This window comes from Magnolia sinica, chromosome 1, assembly GCF_029962835.1.
Source record: "Magnolia sinica isolate HGM2019 chromosome 1, MsV1, whole genome shotgun sequence".
Taxonomy (NCBI): domain Eukaryota; kingdom Viridiplantae; phylum Streptophyta; class Magnoliopsida; order Magnoliales; family Magnoliaceae; genus Magnolia; species Magnolia sinica.
Genome location: NC_080573.1, coordinates 11,048,658 through 11,076,138, shown reverse-complemented (window position 1 = coordinate 11,076,138; position 27,481 = coordinate 11,048,658). Strand labels below are relative to the sequence as shown.

The 27,481-nt window shown below is 38.4% G+C and overlaps 3 protein-coding genes, 1 long non-coding RNA gene and 1 pseudogene across 4 annotated transcripts; all 5 read right to left on the bottom strand.

Annotated features, from left to right (window-relative positions):
- Positions 1-665: 665 nt before the first annotated feature.
- On the bottom strand, positions 666-2,847 carry LOC131239732 (probable serine/threonine-protein kinase PBL21). Its single transcript, XM_058237581.1, has 3 exons — positions 2,648-2,847; positions 1,549-1,615; positions 666-1,471 (listed from the first exon to the last, which is right to left on the bottom strand). Exons 1-3 carry the CDS (start codon positions 2,804-2,806, stop codon positions 1,338-1,340), a joined length of 360 nt encoding a protein of 119 aa, XP_058093564.1. The 5' UTR covers positions 2,807-2,847; the 3' UTR covers positions 666-1,337.
- A 6,981-nt stretch (positions 2,848-9,828) lies between these two features.
- LOC131243897 (PI-PLC X domain-containing protein At5g67130-like) lies at positions 9,829-15,048 on the bottom strand. Its single transcript, XM_058243520.1, has 8 exons — positions 14,860-15,048; positions 14,501-14,599; positions 14,122-14,425; positions 13,271-13,494; positions 12,247-13,103; positions 12,045-12,138; positions 11,828-11,971; positions 9,829-10,300 (listed from the first exon to the last, which is right to left on the bottom strand). Exons 1-5 carry the CDS (start codon positions 15,046-15,048, stop codon positions 12,963-12,965), a joined length of 957 nt encoding a protein of 318 aa, XP_058099503.1. The 3' UTR covers positions 9,829-10,300; positions 11,828-11,971; positions 12,045-12,138; positions 12,247-12,962.
- A 1,660-nt stretch (positions 15,049-16,708) lies between these two features.
- Positions 16,709-19,078, bottom strand: LOC131243888 (PI-PLC X domain-containing protein At5g67130-like; annotated as a pseudogene).
- A 133-nt stretch (positions 19,079-19,211) lies between these two features.
- LOC131239720 (cytokinin riboside 5'-monophosphate phosphoribohydrolase LOG1-like) lies at positions 19,212-19,888 on the bottom strand. Its single transcript, XM_058237562.1, has 3 exons — positions 19,587-19,888; positions 19,404-19,503; positions 19,212-19,321 (listed from the first exon to the last, which is right to left on the bottom strand). The coding sequence occupies exons 1-3, from the start codon at positions 19,695-19,697 to the stop codon at positions 19,233-19,235; spliced, it is 300 nt and encodes a 99-aa protein (XP_058093545.1). The 5' UTR covers positions 19,698-19,888; the 3' UTR covers positions 19,212-19,232.
- A 379-nt stretch (positions 19,889-20,267) lies between these two features.
- Positions 20,268-26,587, bottom strand: LOC131239731 (uncharacterized). Its single transcript, XR_009168362.1, has 5 exons — positions 26,285-26,587; positions 24,146-24,403; positions 22,742-22,842; positions 21,274-21,412; positions 20,268-20,419 (listed from the first exon to the last, which is right to left on the bottom strand). It is a non-coding gene; the product is annotated as an uncharacterized LOC131239731 (long non-coding RNA).
- Positions 26,588-27,481: the final 894 nt, after the last annotated feature.

The following is a 27,481-nucleotide window of genomic DNA, read 5'->3' as shown; positions in this document are numbered from 1 at the left end:
ATATGTAGATGATAAACGAAGATTTTAGCTAGGAAAATAGGAAGAAAAATGTGCTTACGAATGTTTTTCTTTGAAATGGGGTGAGAAAGGCATGTGTTTTGAAGAGCAGGGGTATTTCATGTTTGCCCCGTTCAATTTCTAGTTTGGCCGTCTCAATTTCATGTTTGGTTGGCTGAATTTCATGTTTGCCCCGCTCAAATTCTTTCTGACTTTATCGACAGGATGAATTGCAAATAAAAATTCCAGTGACGCATAAGATGTTTTTAATTGTGGGTATTCAATCACAACCGTTTCCTGTGGTGTGGTCCACCTAAGGTTTGGATCTACTTCATTTTTTGAAGCATGCCTTAAAATGAGCCATCAAAATAAATAGACGAGTGTGTGTGAAAAAAAAAAAAGAGAGAGAGAAAAAAATATAAAAAAGGAGGGGGGGGAGGCTGCCACACCAGCCTATGGTACTTATACTACGGTTATAATCCGTAGATATAGAGGGCAGCCGGATAGGCGTGACCCCGCCGGATAGGCCAGCAACTGGCGGGGGATCACCAGTTCGGTAAGCCCGCCCTGATACGGGTTTTTTGGGTTAGGGCTACTGATTATGTTATCTATGGCTACGGTTATAATCCGTAGCCATAGGTCTACTTTAAAGAGCAGGTGTATTATCGTCCTCAACTGCTTCGACCGTACTTGCAAAAAATGCAGGAGCATTTTCAACCTTTGGCAAGACGTCCGTACGGCTGGGGAGTATTCTGGGTATGTAAAAAGAAATGGGCTTAAAAAGGTAAATGGGCCAAAAATGGGTCGTACAGTTGGAAATTGTCTATCTGGAGAAATTTCCAACCGTACAAGAAAAAATGACCGTTGACCAAGCTTGTGACTCAGCTTAAGTCACCATGAGTCATGTCGAGTCAACTGAGTCCACAATCAGACCCAATGGGTTGATTCAGGACCAAGCCACATTCACCAGCTAGTTCTTAGTGAATTGACTTGAAAGCTCGTCGAGTTGAGTTGACTCAGCCTGGTTCTGAAGCAAATCACTGAGCTTTAGAATTGTGACCTATGTGTGGCCACATGTGCCAAAATTTGGTGGACATCTGAATTATGCATCGAGTGGGCCACAACATGTATGCTGAATGAGGGCAGTTGGCAGTTCTATTTACAACCTTCCATTGTTTCATACATGTGTGGCCCACCTGATGAGTTGATTGTCTGATATTTGGGCTAGGTCCTATACACGGTATACCACCTAATGCATGCATTGGATATCCACATTTAGAAGTGCATGTGGAGAGGTATATATGGGCTTAAGAGAGCTCTAGACCATCATGTATTTTATTTTACCAAGAGAAATCCAATACCAGGAGAGCCACCAATGCTCCCTGATTTTGCAAATGATCACCTTTAGCTGCTCCCAGAGCTACTGAAAGCCTATTCTTGAATTCTAGCAGTTCATTGGAGATCTGAGCTGCACCTAGATGAAAAAAAAACCCATAGATCTATGTGACCAACTTGCCTATAAGTTCATATTGGAAGTAACAACACAATTACCATATAAGTGACTGGAAACACTGCCATTAGCTATGTACTCATAAACAAGCATTTGCTGGTTGTTTTCCTGGCAATATCCCAAAAGAATCACAATATTTCGATGCCTGATGGATGACAAGTAGCGGACCTAATAGAAAATTAAAACTTCATTATGTGACGTTTAAATGATAAGAAAAACCAGAAAATGCAGATATTGATGCATATCATTACACATGTGCATATGGTTGTATGCTATCTTGTAAAACAGAGATTTCTATAAAACAGACTGCGTAATCAGTCCAAAATATGTTATGCATAGACTCGTATGCTATAACACGGTCTATATTATATGTTTTACTTTGAAATTACAGAACTAGATCTACAATAAGAGCCTGAGCTCCCTGTTCAAAACTTCTCTGTTGTGCATCTAGTTTGTAGATGTGGGGTCCATGTTGGTCGATCCAAGCAACTGATCTGATGGCCCCATATGGATGGACCATTTCCCCTAATATCCCAAATTGGAAGATCCTAGCCATCGAATCTTTGGTCTTTCCTACACTGAATGTGGCTTATTTCTGCATTCCTTTTAACCACATATTTGCATGCCAACAGTGGGAAGGTTAGAGTTGACCAGTTGAGGGGATTTTTCGGGTATGGTCTATCCATGATGGGCCATCAGGTCAATGGCTTGGATAAACCAACCATGGGCTCCATATGTACAAACTTATTGCAAATAGGGAATTTCCCTGGTCGAAACAAATAGGGAACTTGGCCTCTTACAATAACTCTTTTAGAAGTATATAAAATTGTTTTATTTTTTGTTATTTTGAGCATTTAAATTTGCTTGTCTTTTATTTCCTTGGTTATACATATTGAAAGCTTTTTTTTTGGTGGAGGTTATGAGTTCGGCCCTTGATCGGTATTTTTTATATTAAGAAAACAGTTACGCACCTAGTAAGCTATGTTTTGACTGACCTGGCCCATTTGGGTGGTTGGTTCCAGTCCAAACTGGTCTGATCTGGGTGTTAAAACACAGGCTCTACCGACTCAATTCAGTGCATCCATAACTAAGTAACACGGGCTCTATTTCATAATCTCATGTGGATAAAGATGCAACTACCTCTTCGATAAGTTCCTGATTAGGTGCACCAGGCCGCTTTTTGATGGCCACAATCATCCCATCATTAAGCAAACCCTTGTACACTTCTCCAAATTTTCCTTGCCTGATCAGATTGATATCGCTGAAATTCTTTGTAGCCAGGTTTAACTCATCCAACATAAAACGCCTTGCCTCTCGCAAGTCGGATGGGTGAGGGCCACCTCTCAAAAGAGACAATCAATGGCTTGTCCTGCTGCAAATTATCAAGAAAACCACATGATTACTTTCTTCAGACTGAAATCCACATGACTCTCACATACTCTTAAGTTGGCGTTTGGATACATTAAGTAATTGAATTGCAATAATTAGTTCAATCTAGTGGAAATTACCAAATTATAAGTACTTTTGTAGTAATAGTATTCAAATTGCAAAAGTTACTTTCAAGTTGGAATTGGAAGGGATTTAACTGCAAAATGAATACTATGGAAGGTAAATGAAATTTGGCCATTTCCAGTTAATTGAACTGCTATCCCAATCGAATTCAGTAGTGCACCCAAACACATCCCAAAAGTAAGGCTATGTACCTTGAAGAGATGGATCTGAAGAACCTGTCTCAGAAGTTCTTGAAACACTCCTCTTATGTAGTAGGCAGAACCATAGGAATACAAGTAGTGCCACCAATCCAACAGCTCCTGCAGCGCCTCCAAGTATCACTGCAAGAGATGTTGTCATTTGGTACATGCCACACTTCAATGATGCAGAACAGGAGCCTGGAAATATATATTCCTAAACATCAAAGCTGAAATATAAAGGACATTACTTGATGTCAACAGAATCACCAACTGAAGACCTAAAAAAGAATTATGGCCTGTTTGGCAGACACCTAAAGATTGGTTCATCTCATTTTAGTTAACTGTGATTATGCATTAGGAATCAGATTTTATTTGACAACCAACAATCATGATCTCTAATACATAATTACAGTTATCTAAAATGAGAAAAACTCATTTTTAGGTGTCTACCAAACAGGCTCTTAGAAGATGCCAATGACATGTCCTAATTCAAGAAACCAAGATCCATAGAAACATGTTTACAGAATTATCGAACACAGGAATGCTGATTCAAGAAAGCCCATCTTCAAGTGTCAAACTCCTGTGCCAGATGTGCAATCATTGCAGATGCCTGTGGCATCCGAGACTTTCATCACACATGCATGTTGAACATGATCGTTGATGTCATTTTTCTAATAATCTATTTCTTGATACACGTGTCCCACCTGATAAACGGACCAACCGGACTTTTGGGCTAATGAACATTCACCACAGGCACCAACCAACATCCCAGATCCTGCACACAAGCATTTGTGTCGGTTGAAGATGGGGCATCTGGAATTAGCATCACCTTGTCGAACCTGTTTCAATTACATGATTCCACTTGCATCTCCATATTGATAGTCCAAAGAAGGATCGATACAGAGTCAATTTCCGCTCTTTCTTATTGTTATAGAATTTTAAAATATAACATATTGCAACCAATTCCATGTTTCTTACTCCAAATCCAAAATCCTGTTATCCATCGATGATCATACTCTACTATGAATGAGGAAATAAAAGAAAAGAAGAGAAATCTTGAATTATGTCGACATATTTCAATTTCTGGCAAGAGTAGTTCAATACCCGCAACCTTTTCCCGCAAAAAGATCGCAGTACAATGTCAACAACGCTTTGCTTCATTCGCCAATCATCGATTGATTCAATCACATTCTCCACACACCCACATTGCCGATACAAAAAATCACCCACATTCACATCAAGAATCCTCCTTGGCAGATCCTAACAAACCGACAACCAATTGAAAAAAATGAGATACCTAAAGACAGTTCCACCCAATTCCCCTCGAAACCAATCTGGAAAGTTCCTGTAAAGACAGTGAACCGATCCACCAAATGCTTCTTGAGTGTTTGAAGAGCACATCTTGATTTGAACAAGCTTCACTTCATATCAATTCAATCAAAATTCCGATTCGTGCACGTGTCGTCCTAATCAAAATTCACATGCATTCTTCCTCAATGGACCCCAACAAAACCTCCCACATCAATAGAAAAGAAATCGATGAATACCTAGATGCCGCCCCATGGCATCTAGAGAATACTTCCACCTGCTCCTAAACGAATCTGATTCATGATCTCCCAATCGAAAACAATCCCAACTCGCCGGCTTTCAAAAAAATAAGACCCTCCAACTGCTCTCGGATCCCAATACAACCAACACTCACCTTAGGCCAGGAGAATCTGTACTGTATTTGGATTAATTAAATCGAGTCTGCTTCTCTGTATCATCGTTTTGAATACCGACAATGCCGACAAATGGACAATGACCCCACACCAACAGTCTGGGTATAAAAACACCATCAAACTACCATTTCAAAGTTCAAACCAATTAAAATTTTCAAAACAAACATTTTTTTCTTCTTATTTTGATGTTTCAAAGAAAACCCATGTGAGCAAAATTCAAATGGATGGTAAAAAACCTTGCCCCAAAAAAACATGGGTCTTGAACAGTACATACATAGAGAGAGAGAGAGAGAGAGAGAGAGAGAGAGAGAGAGAGATAGATATAGATATATTGAGAGAGAGAACATGGGTCTTGAATAGTATATACAGAGAGAGAGAGAGAGAGAGAGAGAGAGAGAGAGAGAGAGAGAGAATTTGAATTATAGCGGCTGTAAAGCAGTTTGAAGGGGTTGTCTGATACTGCAACTTGGAGGGATTTGGATGGTTTTTTTTTTGCCATCCTGTCCTATTTTTGGGATGTTGGGCAATGACAGCAGAGAGAGAGAGACTCTCCCCCCCTTTAAAAAAAAAAAAAAATTAATTTAATTTTTTTAACCATATATCTATCTATTGAAAGTTGTGGGGTTGTGTTGTTGCTAACATCTAGCTGCATTGACGTTGCTTCAACCGAAGGGGGAAAAAATAATAATAATAATAAGAGCTTTGCTAAGCACATGTGCCAGAGTGTTACACATGTGCAATAGAGAATCCATCCAGAAGGTTGGTCAAAATATGTAAGTGTTCTTGCACAAAAAATAGATCTAGTCCACCCAGCAGGTGGGCCACAATCTAAAAAACATCTAAACTGGTTAGAAATTTTCATCAGTAGAGTTTTTTTTTTTTTTTTAAAGAACGATTTTTAACCATTGATTTACATGGATAATGTTTAGATGGCATAGGTTATCCTATTAAAGTAATTACAGTGATGTAGATAATATGATTGTTTTGATATCATCAATGGGTCATGTGCCCAATATATTAATAGCCTAGTGACACACGTGTTACACATGCAACTCTTGAAAGGATTTTAGATGTAATCCAAGCTTCTACTTTAGATTTAAAACCCCCTCTTTAACAGGATTTCAAATTCCTTGTATTTAAAACCCACAATTACTTTATGATGCCAAACCTATAAGGGAATTTGAAATCCTCCCAAATCCATGGTGTCAAACTAACCCCAAGTCTAATTATCTAGAAGTGTTCGAAGTCAATTTTGGTGATTGTGCCACTTTTAGTGACTTTACTAGCATTTGAAGTGGAGTTGAGTTAGGAATTTAAGGCCAGTATAAGCATCATCAATTTGTTTGTAAGAAGGGCAACTCATTTTAATCAATTTTATTTCACTTTGAGAAGTTTTCTTTTCTTGTGGATTCTAGTCCTTACATAGAGAAAGAAGAGGGATGGTCTTTTTTCTTCTCCTTTTGCCTTTGAGAAGTTTTCTTTGAATGTCGCTAGACATAGCCCTTCCAAGTTGGGGTCCATTGAATTAACAATCTTATAAATCTAATCACTAAAGCATATCAAGTTAGAAGTCTTGGATACTAATTACATCTTTAGGGCCATTTGGGAGCTTGTATTTCTAATGCTTAGATTTTGAATCAAGGTGATTCAGAATCCTTCACTTATGTTTGGCAACTTGTATTCAAATTGCACTGGAATCCAAAAATGACAATGCATTGAAATTATGTATTATATTAATGGGATATTGAATTTGATTAGTAAATCAACTTTAATATCCCTAATTAATGCACTTATATAATGTTTGTCACAATGATTGCAACAAGCCCACTAAAATATGTACTTTGGCAAAAAATAATGAAATTCAAAGCCTCGAATGGGCCACAAGCATAGGATCACAACTGATGAACCAACCAACATTTTTTAACCATTGATTTATGTGGCTAACTTGGACTGCTCGTATCATTCTATTAATGTAATTTTAGTGATGCAACTGATAATATGATTTTTTTAAGGATATCATAAGTGGGCCATGTGTGCAATGGATGATTAGACTAACGATAATTATGTTATACACATGTGACTCTCCTACCTTTAAAAATGAGTAAAATAGAGGAATGACAATTTCAACAAAAATAAGAGATTTCAAAACTCAGCAAACTGAGTATTTAAAATCCACATAGATTCCAAATACTTCATAATCCACACCGCCAAATGATCCCTAGATTCTGAATCCAATCAATAACCCCAGAATCCATTCAACACCCCCATCCACGACCCCTTAATAGGTTCATAATTTAAAATTATATGAATACTTTAAATGGTATGAATCAAGGAATAACGATATTTCACTTGTCATCAATCCTGTGGAGACACTAGCCATAGATTCAAAAAACCAAAATCCAGACAACCAATCCACTCACCCAAACAAAAAATACGATTGTCCATTTCTAAAATTTAAGCTGTGGACATGCGCCTGGTATTAGTTCGCTCCAGCAAAGGATCTCCTCCAGCGTTGGCTTTGCTCCGGCAAAGGCATAAAAGGGTATAGAAAAATGGATGGACGGTTTGAATCATACACATACAACAGGGTGGGTCCCACGAGTGTACCACCTATTGTTTGGAATGTTACTAGTTCAGGCCTGTATCACCTTGTGAAAAGTCAAGTGTAATGAATGCAATGGTACTGGGTGGTGTTCAATGGTGGACGTTTTTTTCTCCAACCATTTCCTATAGTGTGGCCCACCGAGAATCTGGGTCAGGCAGATTATTAGGACCAATGTCTAAAATGGAATAACCAATCAGATGGATGGTGTGGATTCTCACAAAACGGTGGATCCACGACAATATGTATCAACTAGATATTCATGTTTTCACTTTACATAGGCATACGTGACAATACTAATAGATTAGATGGCAATATATGCCATGCTATGGCTATAGGAATATTTCAATGGTGCACAATGGTGAACACTGTATTTCATTTTCCGCTTTTTCCTGCATAACATGAAATGGGCATAAATGCTTGGATGAAGACCATCCATCCACCAAACTTGAAAACCCATGTCCCAAAAACAGAAACCAATGCTTCTCTACTTATTACAAAGTCTACATGATCTTTCGGAAAGTGCAAAAATTCAATACGTTATATGAATCAAAACAAATCCTAACTTAAAATGCTGAGATGAGTGGGTTATACCTGAAAATGATAACCAACAAGAAGGTCATTGATGGAAATAAGTTGGACATGACATATACAAATGTCGATGAAGTTTGTTCTAGTCGTCCAGTATAATACAATGTCCTAGCAAGCACAGCCCTGAAACACACCATAACAAAAAAAAAAAAAAACCTCGGAAAATCATGGGTATTAAAGACTGCATTTACTTACAAATTTCCGCTGAGTTGGGAACATCGATTCTGTTTTCCAGTAACTTTTGGGAATGCATGGTCCATTAAGCAAAAGAGCTTGTATAAGAAACTTCAGCGATTTTATTTCCAGATAGCTATCTATAGCACCTGTCGTGTGCAATGGGTACAAAACCAGCCTATCATGTTGTGTGTGACATCTACTCGGTCTGCATCTCATGTGAATGGATGGTCCTAATCATAGGTGAAGATGCATTCATCATGAGGCCAGTGTGACAAAGGGCTTGGACCACCAGCATGTGTTTCAACTTTCTGTTAGACACCTATTCTGCATACATGACCTCATAATTACCCTGAGTAGATAATCACAGCCATCTGATTAAGAGCCTTTGAAATGGACGATAAGACCATTTTGCACTACCGTCCCTTTTGCTACAAATGAATGGTCATGGAGTGTCATACCACATCCAAACTGAGAGTTGGATCTACTTCATTTTTGGGATCATGCACTAAAATGATCTAGAAAAATGGATGGACAGAGTGAATAAAACTCTTACACAATAGTGTGTAGTGTGTTCCACAAAGCTTTTCCAGCACCACCAAATAACTATGTTGGTGTGTGCTACAACAGCCAACCATGTGTATGTGAAATCCTATTCTATCAGTAGATGTGCCTAGAATTGAATATTCTTACGGTTATAGCTATATTGTCGAGCGCACAAGATACTGTTGTAGTCCATCATTTCTATTATCTTGCTTCACCATGGAATGCCACATGATGATTTTATTGTAGGACATTTTCTGTAAGTGCCGGCTCTTCATTTTTTCCCCCATTTTCAAATGGCTCTACCTTTATCTTTAGAAAAAAGCAAAGCTAAAAGAAAAGGGAAAGAAAAAAAGAAAAAAAGAAAAAACGATCGGCTTCTTTATCTGTTCATGACCCTACGTTTTTAGACCTTGTTTTCAGTTCAAGCAAAACATTTTTCTGAAAAAAAAAAAGAAAGAGAGAGAGAGAAAAGAATCATCCCAAAAGCAGAAAGAACTGCATTATCATAATCGTAAAGATACAACTATCTGCACAATATGATCAAAATATACTTCATGTTAGACCTTGGGAAGGTTCCGACAGTGGGCAAACTGTCCCTCTCATGGGACAAAATGGCAACTGATGGTTGAAAAAAATCAAACTGCTAGGACAATCCTAGCTGCCTAACATTTTCCCACTGAATGTGATCCAATGCCATTTTATTTAACTGCCGTTTTAAGGCCATGAATCTGACGAATAGGAATAACCAACCTGTATTTATACAACTGCCCACTGCATGCAACTAGAACCCACATATACAAATCACTTCTGTATTTTGTATCTCATGTAAACGTTTTGAAATGAACAGACCAATACCTTTCTTAAGCATTGAATGTGGGGTCCATCTATCTCAGACAAAGTATCAAGATCTGAGCATTCCACTTTCTTTTTCTTTTTCTTTTTTTTGGGGAAAAAAGGGCTTTACCCTGTATCTTTGTTAATTAGCAAAAAGAGATATACAAAGACTGGACATTCAGGAGGGCTCCACAATCACATCGGGCCTCACCTATTGTATAGCCAAGATGGGCAGCAGGAAAAGGAAGAAAGGAAAAAAGAAGAAGAGAAAATTGGATAGACAAAATGGGCGCTTCTCGAGGAAGAGAAGAGGGAGACAGGGAATCATGTACGATGAGAGGTTGAACCAAGCTGTGAAGCACTCCAAGCTCCCAACCCACTCCCTGAGATCGAATCTCTCAACCCACTCCCTGCCTTGCACTGAAGCTCCTGATAAAGCCCATACCGGCGCAATCTAGCACAAGGGAGCCTCTAATGTGTCTCGGGAGATCGGCTCTGGAGCGATAAAGGGAGTCAGCCTGTTTATCGCTACCGAACTTTGCTAGAGCATCCGCGACAGAGTTACCTTCACGGAGGGTGTGGGAAAAAAGCAGGTTAAACAGCTGAATCATGCATCTGAGCATTCCACTTGAACCTGTATGCAACATGAAAATTAAAGCATTTGAGCAAGTATTCAAAAAAAGCTAAGGTAAGCTAACAACATTTGAGCAATGCAAAGAACTCCAGCTGCAGCACCATTCCACATCTAAAATCCTTTAAAATCCATGTATCAGAAAATTGATTTCTTCTCGTATAAGTGAAGATCTGATGTAGTGAGCTAAGGAAATAAATTTTCAAACAAAATTCACAATGAATCATTAAATACAAAGAAGCAGAAAATTCAGAATTTCGATCAAACTAGCAGGTCAGCACAGATGCAACCTATTACTATGAAATCTAAATTTTTTGAGTGAGAAATGATAACTGAACAAAACCTTTCTGTAAATCTTCACAATAAGCATATGTTTTTATAATTTTTAGTTGGAACTTGGAATTATAATCTAATGGTACATATCATGTGCCGTGTACTCATGTTGCATTGTGCACACTCTTTCTCTATTTTCAAGCAACCGCTAATTTTCTTCTTGAAAGTGCTTTAAATTTGTCTGAATTGGAAATCTTTCCATCTCTTCTGTTCTGTTTGTTTTATTCTCTTCGCTTCCATTTCTAATGAGTTTTCTCACTGCCTTTACTGAAAGATATGATTGTGGGAAGATTCTCATATATTATATGATTATTTTTATTTTTATTTTTATTTTCTGTGCTCTTGACTCTCTTCTCAATATCTTCCAAAGAATCTTATTATTATTCAGTAAAATCCAGAAAATCTGGCTGTAATGCTGTGTGCATTATAATGACTGACTTTTTTTAATCAACCAAATTCTAGCAATGTGAAGGGATTCAGAATGAAGCTTGAGGAGCGGAGACACATGTTCAAGCAAGACAATGTAAGAGCACATGATGAAAACATAGCCCACGTACAGCTAAAAGTAACTGGGTGATTGGAGTGACAGATAGATTGATTTTAAAAGTTTAAATTAACCTATGAGAGGCAAGCATAATCTATCATGCGGCTGAAAATGAAGAGAACGCAGATCAGAAAGACATTATGCTTGAGAGTGAGTTTCAGGTGTAAGTTGCATACAAGTGAAATCACTTCTTTTGCTCAGGATTTCAAATGCACTAAAAAAGTTGTGAGTGACTTACAGCTTGTAACTCGCTTACAGGTGAAATTTTCTGTCCAAACACCACCTTTAACTGGGGTTGCCTGTAAACCCTTGACAACTAATAGAACTTCCAGGCATCCAAATGACCCCTAAATGCACCAGAAAATTGAGAAATCATATGATCATTGGTCTAAGCATGTAGTGTCCTCAGATAGATGGCTAAGAAAGAACTAGAGTGGCAATCTAAATTCAACAGAAAATGCCAAATTTGGGTTGGTGGGTCTTCCCAATCTTGCCATGTTGGGGCATGGTCCATCCACTGTGCATTCCATCATAGCAACAGTCTCAAAGACTGAACCACAGGCCCCACTTGTACAAATTCAAGGCTTATACAGTAAGTATCCCTGGGCCAAGGATCAAATTCAAGGAGAAAATCAGATAGAGGAGATAATTACCACAGTCAATGCGGTCCAACCATGAAAAAACCCATGCTGTCTGATGGCTTCTCCATCTGGAGACTTAGACATACTTGCCAATAAGCACAGGCTTCCAACTATAGACATTTCCACATTCATGAAGCATGAGCTGTGTTTCTTCACCTGCACCAAAAGGAAACAACATAGAAAGGATAGAAGAAAATGGAGAAAATGGAGGAATGTAAAGGGGTCTAACTTGAGAAGCCCACTGACAGAGAGAAGAAGCCCACTGACAAGCTTCCAACTATAGACATTTCCATAGTCATTAAGCATGAGCTGTGTTTCTTTACCTTTACCAAAAGGAAACAATATAGAAAGGATAGAAGAAAATGGAGAAAATGGAGGAATGTAAAGGAGTCTAACATGAGAAGCCCACTGACAGAGACAAGAAGCCAGACCAGAGAGCACAGAAGCAACTAAAACAGGAATGATTCCATGAAAGAGAACTTGATCTGGGTTAGTGCCACTAGAATCCCTGCCAGAACCTTCTCCAAAGCTTAGAAGTATGGCAGCAATTATTAGTAAGAATAGGGCCCCCATTTGTTTAACTGATTGCTTCTGCCTACAGATTGCACCCAGAAAAAATATAGTAAAGTGACTGTCAGAGAACCTGGTAATTCTCTGAAATTACCTGCAAGCGCATAGCCATTAAAATGGCCTAGCATCAGCCTAGCCAGCAGAAATGCTCAACTCAGAAAATATAAGAAAAGCTTTCTCCTGCCTTTGGAACCAATAGGAAATGATTGAAAAGTTAGACATATGACGGTGATTTACTATCTGGAATAGGCCTAGGAAAATAACTAGTGATTAATAACCACTGCATTCAAAGAGTAAGTGGAGAGGAAAAACAATCTACAATACATCTGGTAGTATAAACTATAAAGTGAGTCAGGAGTCAACAAAAAACATTGAAACTTCTAAAATACTCTTACATGTATCAAGACCAACGGACCAAGTCTATGGTTCTTATACTGTTTCCCCTCAGCTAGAAGCAAGGTTCTCAAAACTCGGTTTCAGTGTGCAATTGAACAACGAATTAAACCAACCAGGCAGACAGTGACTCATCAAAGCAAGGTTCTCAAAACTCGGTTTCAGTGTGCAATTCAACAACGAATTAAACCAACCGGGCAGACAGTGACTCATCAAAGCATACATGTTTATGGTCAAAAGTCCAAAAAGAAAGAAAGAAAGAAAGAAAAAACTGATGGCTAGGATTATCCGGTGGGGCTTGTGGGACTCCCCCTCCATCGCTTCTCTGCAACACAAGATCCACATACAAATAGGCACATGTACTAAAGAATAAAAAAATAAAATAAAATAAAATAAATCCATGAACAAAGACCCAAATGCATATAAAAGAAACAGAATTCTTTATCATGTTTCCATTTCCATCTTTAATGAAAGTGAGATCTCATGCATTACCTTGTAGAAATCGACAGCAATGAAGTTGGGCCATCGTTTTCCTGCTGCTTCATGACATGTACCAGTCATGCCAGTAAGTGGAGCTAAGTTGTCCTTACAAGCGGTCGCTAAATTAGGATTGTCAGGGAAATAGTTCTCTAAAACAAGGGATCTTGTTGTTGTGTTCATGGGAGATGATTCCGCACGATTAGGATAAGAACTCGCCTTCATCCCACTGTCACCATCTGCAGTTTCAGCCCAATCACCAAAATCAATAAAAAGAGAATCAATGATAGCTTCACATGTTTATACTCCTATGCATCAGAAATTTAAATTGGACAATGCTTCCTATTTTGATGTATTTTATATCAATTTCATTTTATCTCCAAAAGCAAATTGATTCAAGGAGAAAACACAGAAATTTTATATTTTTACTGAATTTCATTAACAGTGCAGACCTACTCATGAGGCCACATTCGCCAACCTGCGGAAAGCATTAGAGCATGCATCAAGCGGTCCACGCTAATAAATAGCCAGGTCCGAAAATCACACAGTTCACTCGTCAGGTGGAACACACATTTAAAAAAGAACAATGAACATTTTAAAAGAATTACCAGGAGTCCACATTCAACTAAAGCATGTGGCCTGCCCAATGAATGTACAACAAGCCTGATTCTCATGCCACATCATCTACTCGGCAAGGCCCATGTTATGCACAGTTCTAACATCAGGGATGGACGCATGTGGGCTTAGCAAAGCATGTACTAAATTTCTACAAAAAAAATAAATAAATCATCCATCTATCTATAATAGTTCCACTGCAAGATCTGCATGGGATATACATTTATGAAAGGAGAGAAAACGGGGCTTACATTGGTTTTCTACAACATATCTCCACTCATAGGCAATGCCTTCAGAAGCCTCCTTGGCTGATTTTGAGGTGAATACCAACAAATGCTGGTTCTTACTAATCATATCATCGATGATGAGCCAATCCTGCCCATTTTTAGGCATCCCTGATACCAGAAACCAAAATTTCCTAAGGCCGGCGGCATTGAATACCTTAGTTAGGCCTTGAGGTGATGTGACATAATCTTCTATGAAGATTGTAATGATCTCCAAAGGGTTGGCATCAAGGAACACTTGAATTTCTTTCAGCACATTAATAGCAGGTTGTTATTAATCAGATAGGTTAATCAGAATTCAATCATTTCATTGGATTTATATAAAAAGGAATCAGCTGCGACTTACGAATGCTATCAAATTGTAGCATTGGCCTCCAAAGGAGTGGCACAACCAAATGTCATTGCTGAAGTCGTACATGTTAGGCATCACCCCTCTAACATCCTTCTGAAATGATTCAGAGTATAAATAGCAGCAATAAAAAAAATAACCATATCTTTTTTTCGTTCACTTTTTTCTTTTTGCAAAAATAATTATATATTTGTTAAGATGGACATCTTGTTCATAAACATTATACAGTAGCGAGCATGTAAATCATATCTTCTATTTAAGAAGACCCACCTACACATACATACAGATCCCATCTTCAAGATACAAGTATTTCTATGTTGCGTATATGTGATTTTCTGTTAGTAGAGTTTGCTTACGGGTTTATTATGGATTCCTAGCTGAGCCCAGGTGATGACTTCCAAGAGCTCTTCTAAGGTTCCATACCCACCTGAAATAGGAAAGGAAATAAGAAAACCTGAAGGCTTTAAGATTCTGATTAAATGGGTTATTGAGAGAAGAAGAATAGAACCTAGTAATGCGATGAAAGCGTCGGAATGGTGGGACATCTCTGCCCTCCTTTTGATGCATGCTGGCCACTGGTTTCACCCTCTCCTTCTGTTTCTCCTGTAATCTGCCATTAAAGAACGTCTTTCAGCAGTACAAGAAAATGAGAATAGATGAAAGAAGCAAGAGAAGAAAGGCATATCTACTTCTTTGCACATGAGAGTCTTCAGTATGATCCTACAAAGAAAAGCCATCTAAGAAAAGGTCGAAAAACGTTCATTAATCCAATGAAAAAAAAAAAAAAAAACCATATCAAAAATCATTCCTTTCTTTTATGATTGTGTTGGTTTTTCTCACCCTAAAACATGTCCTCCTCCTCTATGAAATGAGTGAGAAAAACTCTATTTCAACATTAAGAAAAGAGTGACAAACTCAGCTCCTTTCTTTCAACCAACATTTATGAAAAATTTTGTTTTCTTCATCACGGAAACAATGATAAAGGTTGATGAAAAGAGTGACAAACTCAGCTCCTTTCTTTCAACCAACATTTATGAAAAATTTTGTTGTCTTCATCAAGGAAACAAGGATAAAGGTTGATGAAAAGAGTAGCAAAACCTTGAGGAGAAAATAAAGTGATGATGGAATGATTAATGCCCCAGTCACGATTATAGGATTCAAATGTCTAAAAAGCAAGACATGCACACATGCCAATATGTTAGCATTAATATTATAAAAACTTATGTATCAAAAAAATATATTATAAAAACCTACAAAAAAAACTAACAAGCTTTTATTCTCTTCACAATTTGTTGAGAGAAACCAAGAAGACAAATAGTTTGATCTGGATCCAAAAGAAATAGTACCATGCCTAATCAAATGACACCTGATCATCACATCAAGGATTAAAATAATTTGTGTGATGACTTCCAATGTGTCCACACGTGCAAACATGGGTAGAAGTACGATTGTCAAACTTAATTCTAAAGCATTTAAGCAACCATGAAAGGTAAAGATAAATTAGTACAGGGTGCACAGGGTGAGATTTAGCTTACAGGAATGATTAGCTTTTGCCCCCCACAATGGAATTCAATTCTCCAAGAGGTTCCTTACAAGGACAGTTTGAGTCTAAATACATTGAGCATGACGAAAGGAAAAACAAATCTCAACAGGATAAATGGTGCTAATTCAAGGTAATTATGAACCATCAACTAAAAGATGATTTTTTAGAAATTGAAATGTGAACTGAAAAAATGACAAAATGACAAAATGACAAAGAAAGCAAGAAAAGAATTCACATTTAGATACAAATGGCAAAACAGAATACCTTTGACAAAAACAGAATTGTAATGAAATCCCAATTTCCTAGTATTCATGATGAGAAAGTAGCCCTCAAATTACAAATAGATTCTTTTCAAATCCAATCTCAAAGTAATAAATTGCAATTTGGAGCATGGTTCCCAATAAGGAATGTCGAGGAAGGTAACTAATCGAATATTTTTTTCACTAGCTTTAGTGATTTTCAGCCCATCACAGCATTGGAGGAAAGTCGATGTGGGTGTTGTCGTTTGGGGCCCGCTGCTTTCAATCAAGTGTCATGTTGAAGTGCATCACTTAACCATATGGGGCACATCCAATGGACCAATCTTCCACTTCAACAACCACAACTTTGAGTTATAGAAACTTTCCACTAATGTATAAAAGATCGTAAATAAAAAGAACGCATCAAACCTCGAGAAACAAAACATGGTGATGCACCAAAAGGAAACAATATAGAAAGGATAGAAGAAAATAGAGAAAATGGAGGAATGTAAAGGAGTCTAACCTGAGAAGCCCACTGACAGAGAGAAGAAGCCAGACCAGAGAGCACAAAAGCAACTAAAACAGGAATGATTCCATGAAAGAGAACTTGATTTGGGTTAGTGCCACTAGAATCCCTGCCAGAACCTTCTCCAAAGCTTAGAAGTATGGCAGCAATTATTAGTAAGAATAGGGCCCCCATTTGTTTAACTGAGGGCTTCTGCCTGCAGATTGCACCCAGAAAAAATATAGTAAAGTGATTGTCAGAGAACTTGGTAATTCTCTGAAATTACCTGCAACCATCAGCCTAGCCAGCAGAAATGCTCAACTCAGAAAATATAAGAAAAGCTTTCTCCTACCTTTGGAACCAATAGGAAATGATTGAAAAGTCAGACATAAGACAGTGATTTACTATCTGGAATGGGCCTAGGAAAATAACCAGTGATTAATAACCGCTGCATTCAAAGAGTAAAATGGAGAGAAAAAAACAATCTACAATACATCTGGTAGTATAAACTATAAAGTGAGTCAGGAGTTAGCAAAAAACATTGAAACTTATAAAATACTCTTACATGTATCAAGATGGACCAAGTGTGTGTTTCTTATACTGTTTCCCCTCAGCTAGAAGCAAGGTTCTTGAAACTCGGTTTCAGTGTGCAATTCAACAACAAATGAAACCAACTAGGCAGACAGTGACTCATCCCAAAGCTTTGGCTAAAGTCCAAAAAGAAAGAAAGAAAGAAAGAAAGAAAAAACGGATGGCTAGGATTATCCGGTGGGACTTGTGGGGCTCCCCCTCCATCGCTTCTCTACAACACAAGATCCACATACAAATAGGCACATGTACTAAAGAATTTAAAAATAATAATTTAAAATTAAAAAATAAAAATAAAAATCCATGAACAAAGACCCAAATGCATATAAAAGAAACACAATTCTTTATCATGTTTCCATTTCCATCTTTAATGAAAGTGAGATCTCATGCATTACCTTGTAGAAATCGATAGCAATGAAGTTGGGCCATCGTTTTCCTGTTGCTTCATAACATGTACCAGTCATGCTAGTAAGTGGAGCTGAGTTGTCCTTACAAGTTGTTGCTAAATTAGGATTATCAGGGAAATAGTTCTCTAAAACAAGGGATCTTGTTGTTGTGCTCATGGGAGATGATTCCGCATGATTAGGATAAGAACTCGCCTTCATCCAACTATCACCATCTGCAATTTCAGCCCAATCACCAAAACCAATAAAAAGAGAATCAGTGATAACTTCACATGTTTATACTCCTATGCATCAAAAATTTAAATTGGACAATGCTTCCTATTTTGATGTATTTTATATCAATTTCATTTTATCTCCAAAAACAAATTGATTCAAGGAGAAAATACAAAAATTTTATATTTTTACTGAATTTCATTAACAGTGCAGACCTCCTCATGAGGCCGCATTCGCCAACCTGCGGAAAGCATTAGAGCATGCATCAAGCGGTCCACGCTAATAAATAGCCAGGCCCGAAAATCACGCCAATTCACTCGTCAGGTGGAACACACATTTAAAAAAAGAACAATGAACATTTTAAAAGAATTACCAGGAGTCCACATTCAACTAAAGCACATGACCTGTCCAATGAGTGTACAAGCCTGATTCTCAGGCCACATCATCTACCCGGCAGGGCCCATGTTATGCACGGCTCTAACATCAGTGATGGATGCATGTGGGCTTAGCAAAGCATGTACTAAATTTCTACATTAAAAAAAAATCATCCGTCTATCTATGATAGTTCCACTGCAAGATCTGCATGGGATATATATTTATGAAAGGAGAGAAAACAGGGCTTACATTGGTTTTCTACAATGTATCTCCACTCATAGGCAATGCCTTCAGAAGCCTCCTTGGCTGATTTTGAGGTGAATACCAACAAACGCTGGTTCTTACTAATCATATCATCGAGGATGGGCCAATCCTGCCCATTTTTAGGCATCCTGATACCAGAAACCAAAATTTCCTAAGGCCGGCGGCATTGAATACTTTAGTTAGGCCTTGAGGTGATGTGACATAATCTTCTATGAAGATTGTAATGATCTCCAAAGGGTTGGCATCAAGGAACACTTGAATTTCTTTCAGCACATTAATAGCAGGTTGTTGTTAATCAGATAGGTTAATCAGAATTCAATCATTTCATTAGATTTATATAAAAAGGAAGCATCTGCGACTTAAGAATGCTATCAAATTGTAGCATTGGCCTCCAAAGGAGTGGCACAACCAAATGTCATTGTTGAAGTCGTACATGTCAGGCATCGCCCCGCTAACATCCTTCTGCAATGATTTAGAGTATAAATAGTGGCAATAAAAAAAAATAACCATATCTTTTTTTTCGTTCACTTTTTTCTTTTTGCAAAAATAATTATATATTTGTTAAGATGGACATATGTTGCGTGTATGTGATTTTCTGTTAGTAGAGATTGCTTACGGGTTTATTATGGATTCCTAGCTGAGCCCAGGTGATGACTTCCAAGAGCTCTTCTAAGGTTCCATACCCACCTGAAATAGGAAAGGAAATAAGAAAACCTGAAAGGCTTTAGGAATCTAATTAAATGGGTTATTGAGAGAAGAAGAATAGAACCTAGTAATGTGATGAAAGCGTCGGAATGGCGGGACATCTTTGCCTTCCTTTGATGCATGCTGGCCACTGGTTTCACCTCTCCTTCTGTTTCTCCTGTAATCTGCCATTAAAGAACATCTTTCAACAGCATAAGAAAATGAGAATAGTTGAAAGAAGCAAGAGAAGAAAGGCATATCTACTTACTTCTTTGCACATGAGAGTCTTTGGTATGATCCTACAAAGAAAAGCCATCAAAGAAAAGGTCGAAAAACGTTCATTAATCCAATGAAAAACAAAACCCATATCAAAAATCATTCCTTTCTTTTATGATTGTGTTGGCTTTTCTCACCCTAGAACATGTCCTCCTCCTTTATGAAACGAGTGAGAAAAACTCTGTTTCAACATTAAGAAAAGAGTGACAAACTCAGCTCCTTTCTTTCAACCAACATTTATGAAAAATTTTGTTTTCTTCATCACAGAAACAATGATAAAGGTTGATGAAAAGAGTGACAATTTGATAGTGACCTAGTCTACAGTCAAAGCAGGAATATTTGACAGTGTTCAGCCGCAAAAGTATTGACAGCAGATGTAGTGGGCTATCAGCGAAAAACATAACAGTACAAAAACCATTGCGACAGAAGAAGACGGCAAAAAAATTTCATGACAAGGGATCAGTGACAGTAAGGTTCACAAACGAAAAATGGACGTGCGTGTATCAAACGTGCGGGTAGAAAAACCTTTTCTACTTTTGTTATATACAAGAATTTATACTTTTTCATTACCAAACGAAGTAAACAAGAAGTGCGTGTATCAAAAGTCGAGCTAAGGAGATCATCAAACTTCAAAAGAAAAAAGAAGGGTAAAATAATGCTATCTTACTTGAACAATTGGGGTGAAGATGCTGCCTTGAGGAGGCTTGTTTCTGTAGAAAAGAGTGCTAGAAATCAAGCTGATCAGGCCCACAGCCAGGGCAGCTGCGGACACTCCAAATCCAACATCCATCCCTGACTGTGTCTGGACCCACACGAGGTATAAACCTAAAGCATAAATGTTAGCAAGCGACACTGAACAGCACCTAAAAAAAAAACTACCACAACAAACCAAAAGAGCACCATTTCCATCTTGATGATGTGGAGCTAATCAAACTCTTCTTCTTCTTCTTTTTTTTTGGCAGTGATTTTGGTGAAAGAAAGCATAAAAGATACAATACGTTAAGGATATCTTTCTGTGAATCTGAAATTGAGCAAAACCTAAAATCAGAAAAAGTGCAAAATTGGATTATAAATGTCAGTTTGTGGGGAGCACATCTTTTCAGAAAGCAACATCAACTAGGCACAAAAAATTGACCACAATCTCAATATTCCTCGCATGAAATCCATTAATTCTCCTGATAAATCAAAACCGATATACTAAAACAAGGAACCAATTGAAGAAGTCATCAAAATTTCCACAGCTGGTAGAGGACTAAATATATCTAAATTCCAATGTGGCATACGCAAAAACACCACTTTCCAACAATACCAGATGCCTAATCAGAACTTACTGAAAAGAGAGAGAGAGAGAGAGAGAGAGAGAGCATAAAAAGTATTACCTTTGTATTCATTTCCAAATGAACCCTACATTAAATCAAATTCAGCTACAAATAGCATCAACTGTATGGGAATCGAGATCCATGTTCCCACGTGTATGGGATCATGTGTGTGAGATTAGAAAATGCCAGCAGTCCAATCTTTTGCCTTTTCCCGTTCAGTGTGGACCACTGTCATGTTCATTTCTTTTATGTCTATCGAATAGCTAGGAATTTCATCTTAAGTAGTTCTCTAACAACTGTAGGGATCAAAGGAAGTATGGCAGCCCCTTCGTTCAAAGTTGGTAAATAGAAAATTCATACCTTGGCAAAGGATGCTATATATCCGTTGGTCCAGGATCATATAATTCTTAAATGAACAGAAACCCTTTCACCTTCAATGTCAGTTGGCAGAGCCGAGATTCAAACCAGCCTTTCCATTTCCTCAAGTCATCATCATTTTCTGTAGTGATCAGAAAATGATGTCAATCTCCAGATAGTTCTTGTATGCATCAAAGAAAGGGTAGGGCTCGAAAAGGGTATACCTTGGCAAAGGATGCTATATATCCGTTGGTCCAGGATCATATAATTCTTAAATGAACAGAAACCCTTTCACCTTCAATGTCAGTTGGCAGAGCCGAGATTCAAACCAGCCTTTCCATTTCCTCTAGTCATCATCATTTTCTGTAGTGATCAGAAAATGATGTCAATCTCCAGATAGTTCTTGTATGCATCAAAGAAAGGGTAGGGCTCGAAAAGGGTATTCCAATCAGCCTTGTTTATCTCCATTGCAGGATATCCAAACAGCAAATTCTTGAAGTGAACTCAATTCAAACTCGTAGAATTTACATACAAAGATGTCTACTTTCAATTCATAGTTACTCTTTTAGAGCCTCAAACACATCCATTTAGAAATACAATGCTCATGAGATGGGTAGTCAAGCAATTTCCACCATCCATTCTACAAAGAGTCGAAGACCCAAATAAGATTATACAAAAGCTTACAATTAAACCTTAACATATCCCAGTTTACCCATTGATAGCATATTCCGGTATCTCGTGCTACCTTCTGAAACATCTGGTGGCAAAGGCGACCATGCCATCTAGTAGGCCAGACGTGTATGTTGAATGTGGACCTTTATCAATTTTTTTAGTCCATTTCTTTCATACATGTAGCCTAATAGAAGATTCTTGCAAATATGCCAAACTGGGGAGAATAGAATTCTATTGCTTGCATTGTTCTTCATTTGGTGGGAGGATATCAGGTAATTCTTCATTTCTTCCAAGTTGGTAGTCTCCTCTTTTATTCATGGACCATGCCCCCACTACAACTAAGGCATGGCAAGAGGCTCATTTTCAAGATGGCCTGGCTATGGCTCCTACAGTTTGTTTTGGGCCATTAAAGAGCTCAGGTCTAGGTCTTACTTTGCAGGCTGACTTGGATAGACCTTGCATCCAAATTCCCTAATTAGCATATGCATTTCAAGAACTAAGCAAATGGATAACTACAAGAATAAACAGAAATTACTGTGAGAACGAAAATGCATTCTAGAAACTACACAATGTTCTGAAATAAGCATGGATACAACAAGAACTTAAGTGATGAATCTCCACAAAATGTTATGTTCTTGAATCTTCACAAAATGCTCTGAAGAAAAAACAAACGGACATGCATATATAATCTACAGAGAATCCATGCTAAATGCCATAGAAACCAAAACCCATCAACATGATTATGTATGGAACTACATTGAATTATCACCATAAAAACCCTTCGAGAATGAAAACCCACGTGTAATATCTCCACCAAATGCTATAAAAACCAAAATCCATCTCCAGAATCAAATCGGCAGCAAGGCTTTCAACTTCAGCTAATAACCGGTCCCTCTCTTGCTGTAATTGTTTACCGAGTACACAAGTTGGAATCAGATATTGACAGGAAAAGAACAGTAGAAGGAAACAAACAAAAGAAAGTTCTACTGCCATAGAATAGAAAACTTAAAAAGGTTTGAACCCATAATGAATGTTATTGATCATAGATAACAAAATATATACAAAATGACAGTAGGCACTTTAAAATGACATCAATCCTGTGAATGTGCACCAGCTGATGCATACTTGATTTCACCAAAAGAAATATCAGTTTTGATGTATATCCTAATGCCAACCATATAATAGAAAGATGGACACTTGCAGCATTGATAACAAGACCATTGAAGTCTGGGAATTGCCAGATCTACTTAATCTCACAAATTAGCTAAAAGTCAAAGAAATAATTCAGGCACAACATTAAGGATCAAGAAGAGAACTTCAACCTGGTGGTCATATGGGAGATTATTATTTCAGGATTACAAAGTAGCACATAAAACCAGCATCACACTCTGTCAGCTAAATGACCATAGAAAGATTACGTACACATTAGCTGAAAGTCAAATTTACAACTAATCCACCGGTACGGTACACAAAGGAAAATAACCTACTTAGGTTCAAGCATTTTTCCCCCTTTTCTAGAAAGATGGTGGGAATGGGATATTGTAATATTTCTACCTTTGCCTAAATTTTAAAATATACTAGCATTTACCTCTGTCCAAAAAGTAAAAAATATTTTTGCTGAAAGTGCTGTAAGGGGTAATGATCTGATAAGGCCGACGAATGGGGCTAGGCTGGGTGTGGCCAGGCTGAAGCATGCTCAAGTCCAATACATGAGCTGAGGACCTGAGTCGAGGACCGCATGAATTGGGCTCCTGCCACCCAGGGTGGATGACGAAACCAACAGGCTGCAAGGCTCAGCCCAGTCTCTTCGTCCCTTAACCATCCATTTGTAGGCCACAAATAAAAAATGTTAAGAATGGCATTAGTTAACAGCTCACCAAACTAGAAGAATGGAAAGTAGATTCCTTCTTTTTTTTACTCAATAACTTCAAAAAACACAATACCATGAATTTCATTACTACAGCTTCTTTTCCATTTCCATGCACAAAACTAGAATGACCTTCTAGCATTAGAGCTTTGGAAGCTCCAAATCAACACACCAAACAAAACACCATTTGGAATTTCTTGTAATGGGTATCTAGAAAAAACCCCCAAAAAACATCAATTTCTGCTGAAATTATTTAGGATTGGAAATTTGCAGGACTGGTTTATGGTTACAGCAGACACAATAATAGTACTTTTTTGCCAAATGGGGTATCCTAACCATTGCATTTTGATTGAGTGTTGACTGTTGCTGTATTTTCTTTCTTGCCCATCTTTTTGTTGAATGTGAACCTCTGAAATGGCCAATTCCAGAACATAAAACAGGAAGGTTGATCTAATGTGGGCAATCAATCCTAAAACGTCACCAATCTACCATTTAAAAGTTGACCCCAAACTGTTGGAGAAAGGCTAAGATGATGACAGCATTAGAAAATCTTACTCTTGGCCAAACCTCCACCTTGATTCTTGGGTCGACACCCTGCACCAGAAATAGCAAGAATGAGGAAAAAAAAAATAAAGAATTATAGCAAATTGTGGCCATTGTGTTCATTTCTTCTATTTGATGAGGTAAGCTCACTTGCCATTTTTATTTGAAGGATGCCCACTCATTTCCTCTATTTGTGCTATTTCCAAAATTGTCACTTTGATATAAAAATGAAAGAAACCTTGCAAAACCAAGGCCAATTGTAAAGACCTTTGGCTAAGCCCAATAGATCACATAAACAAGCCTCAAAACCTGCTGTTCTACAGATTTTATTTTTTTTTTATTGAAAGGTTGCAAAAGCATTGGAAAACAAGCCTCGAAACCTGCATTTCTACATTGAACAATCATAGTTGGTAAATGACAGGATGCACAACTAGATAGGGAACCAAGCCTCAAAACTTGCATTTAACACTGAACAAAATCATGGTTGATAAATTACAGGATGCACAAGCATAGGAAAAGAAGCCTCAAAACCTTCATTTCTAGATTAAACTATCATGATTGGTACAAATGAGAAGATGAACAAGCATAGGGAGTCTTCAGTCATAGTACTTCTGAAATTCTTACTTTGGCATATTGGGTTATATCATCTTTCAATCCAAAGAAGAAGCTTCCTACTTGATGGATGTGCCTCAACGATGATTCTCAATCCTCTTTGTACCAATATCCTTAGCATTCATGATGCAACATTTAAGAGTTGCTGAAATTAACAGCAATAGGACCAAGACGTTATTTGCCACAAAAATTATTGAGTTGTTTCAATTTCAGGATATGGTCTTTCCACATGCTAGAATGCCAAATCAATGGCCCCATCACTATTTGCATTCATCAAGTGTGTGGTGAGGATTATGCTAATGGACAGCATATGCATAAAACACATCGGTGGGCCCATGGGTGAGAGAGTGGATTCAATAAAGCTCTGACATGGCACGATTTGATTGGGTCATGTGCTGCTGCCAGAGTCAAGCAAAGCATGTTTGAAAGTGGGGCTGGACCAATCAAATCTAGCAAAGCCAGGGCCTCACGAAATCCACTCCCAGTGGGTGAAGGGTCTGCATAGTACCCATGAGAGAATTGACCAAACAGCTTTGATAAGCCCACGAGTGTAAAAATCTTCTCTCCTACATACTGCCACATTCACTTGAGTGGCAAATAGCATGATATCAGGTGGACCATACTATAGGAAACAGTGGTGATTGAACATCCAATCATTAAAAACTTCCTATGGCCCACTGTAATGTTTTCGTAATGTTTATTTGCCATCCAACCTGTTGATAAGGTCAAATAAACATGGATGAAGGTACCAAAATAAAAAAATAAAAAAACAAATATCAGCTTGATCCAAAGCATTTGTGGCTCATTAATGGTCAATCACCATTGTTTCCTATGTAATAGCTGACCTCTATCAAAATCATCAGCTAACAGGCTTTCATGGTCATAATGCCTAGGTTAAGGATTTATAAATCTTGATATCTTAAGAAAAACACAGGAAGTCAATCGTGCCTATATAACTGTGACCGATCATTTGAAAAATATGGCCAGTCAAATAAACATGTGGGCCAGTATCTCCACCACAATGGAGGAGCTGAAGAGTGGACTGGCCTGATTTCAGTGAAGAGAGATAAGCATGGTGGAACCAACATGATGGGTGCCTTGGGATCTCATGCCCAGTTCACACTGCCACATGGTGGCATGTTCACGAATTGCCCTGTGCATGCTTGTGGCCTAAGCAAAAACCTCATTGTAGATATACAGATTTGAAACCAGCAATTAGATTTCCCTCTAGATTTTAAATAGAATCAAGTGAGACTTTTGTGCCATTCATCATATTGTTTGGGGGAAAACAGAAACTGGAAAATACCTAAGCGAGTGCACCTTATGGATGGAGATCCCTAAGCGTATGGACCAGATCCAAACTCCAGCCGCTCCACACCTGCGAAATCCGATCGTCGGAAGCTCGATCCGATCAATGGCTCGAAGATCACTGTTTCTGTTGAAGGGAGAGGAAGAGTGAGAGTAGAAAATAGAGATAGTGAGAGAGAAAGAGAGAAGGGAGCGAACGAGAGAGGGAGAGATCGAGACGGAGGGAGATCGTCCATGAGCGAGCGGGAGACAGATGGGGAGAGAGATCGAGAGGCAGGGAGTGAGGGAGCAGGAGAGAGAGGGAGAGAGATCGGAAGGGAGCGGGAGAGAGACAGGGAGAGATGAGAGGGAGCGAGGGAGAGAGAGAGAGAGAGAGAGGGGGAGGGAGGGAAGGAGTGATGGAGCGAGAGAGAGAGGATGGGTGCGGCTGCGGTGGAAATTGGGTTTTTCTTCGGTTCGGTAACGGCTTAAAAATTTACAACCGTTCCGGAACCAAATACGTGGTCGTTCCTAAATGGTATTTTTGGTGTAGTGTTCCAGCTGGCGCCTGGCGGTTACCGTTACGTTGATATGTTACCGTTACGTTGATATGGGTTTGAAACTGGACGCGGATTTCCTGCGAAAGCCTTTAGCAGGAAGTTCCTGCGCTTGGGAATCCAGGTGGGGCCCACTGCGATGTTTATGAGAAATCCACCCCGTTCATCCTTTTTTTGTGTTATTTTTAGGCTATTATAAAATAAATGAACTAGATCCATTGCTTAAGTGGGCCGATGACGTGATAATTGAACGTCCACAGTTGAAATATTCGTGGGGCCACAGAAGTTTTGAATCATTTTAATATTAGTGTTTTCAGCTAATCCCAGTAGGAATGAGGTTATGAACGGTATAGATGGCATGTGAACATCACTGTCGACCCAGGAAGGTTTCAACGGTATGAAATTTCCTAACCACCTTCTCTTTAGTACGGCACACTTGAGTCTTGAATCCTGCTCAATTTTGGTTTGATATTCGAAAATGAGCTCAGAAAACGGATGGACGGATTGGATTCCTTACAAACATCACGGTGGACTCTATCTCGGTTTCCAGCGCAGCTGGAAAGCTTTATCAGGAAATCCGCGTAATTCAAACTTGCGCGCGGATTAGGTATAACCGCCACCTTGGGACAGGGGAGGCTTCTACAGGGGATACTGTGATGTATGAACTTTATCC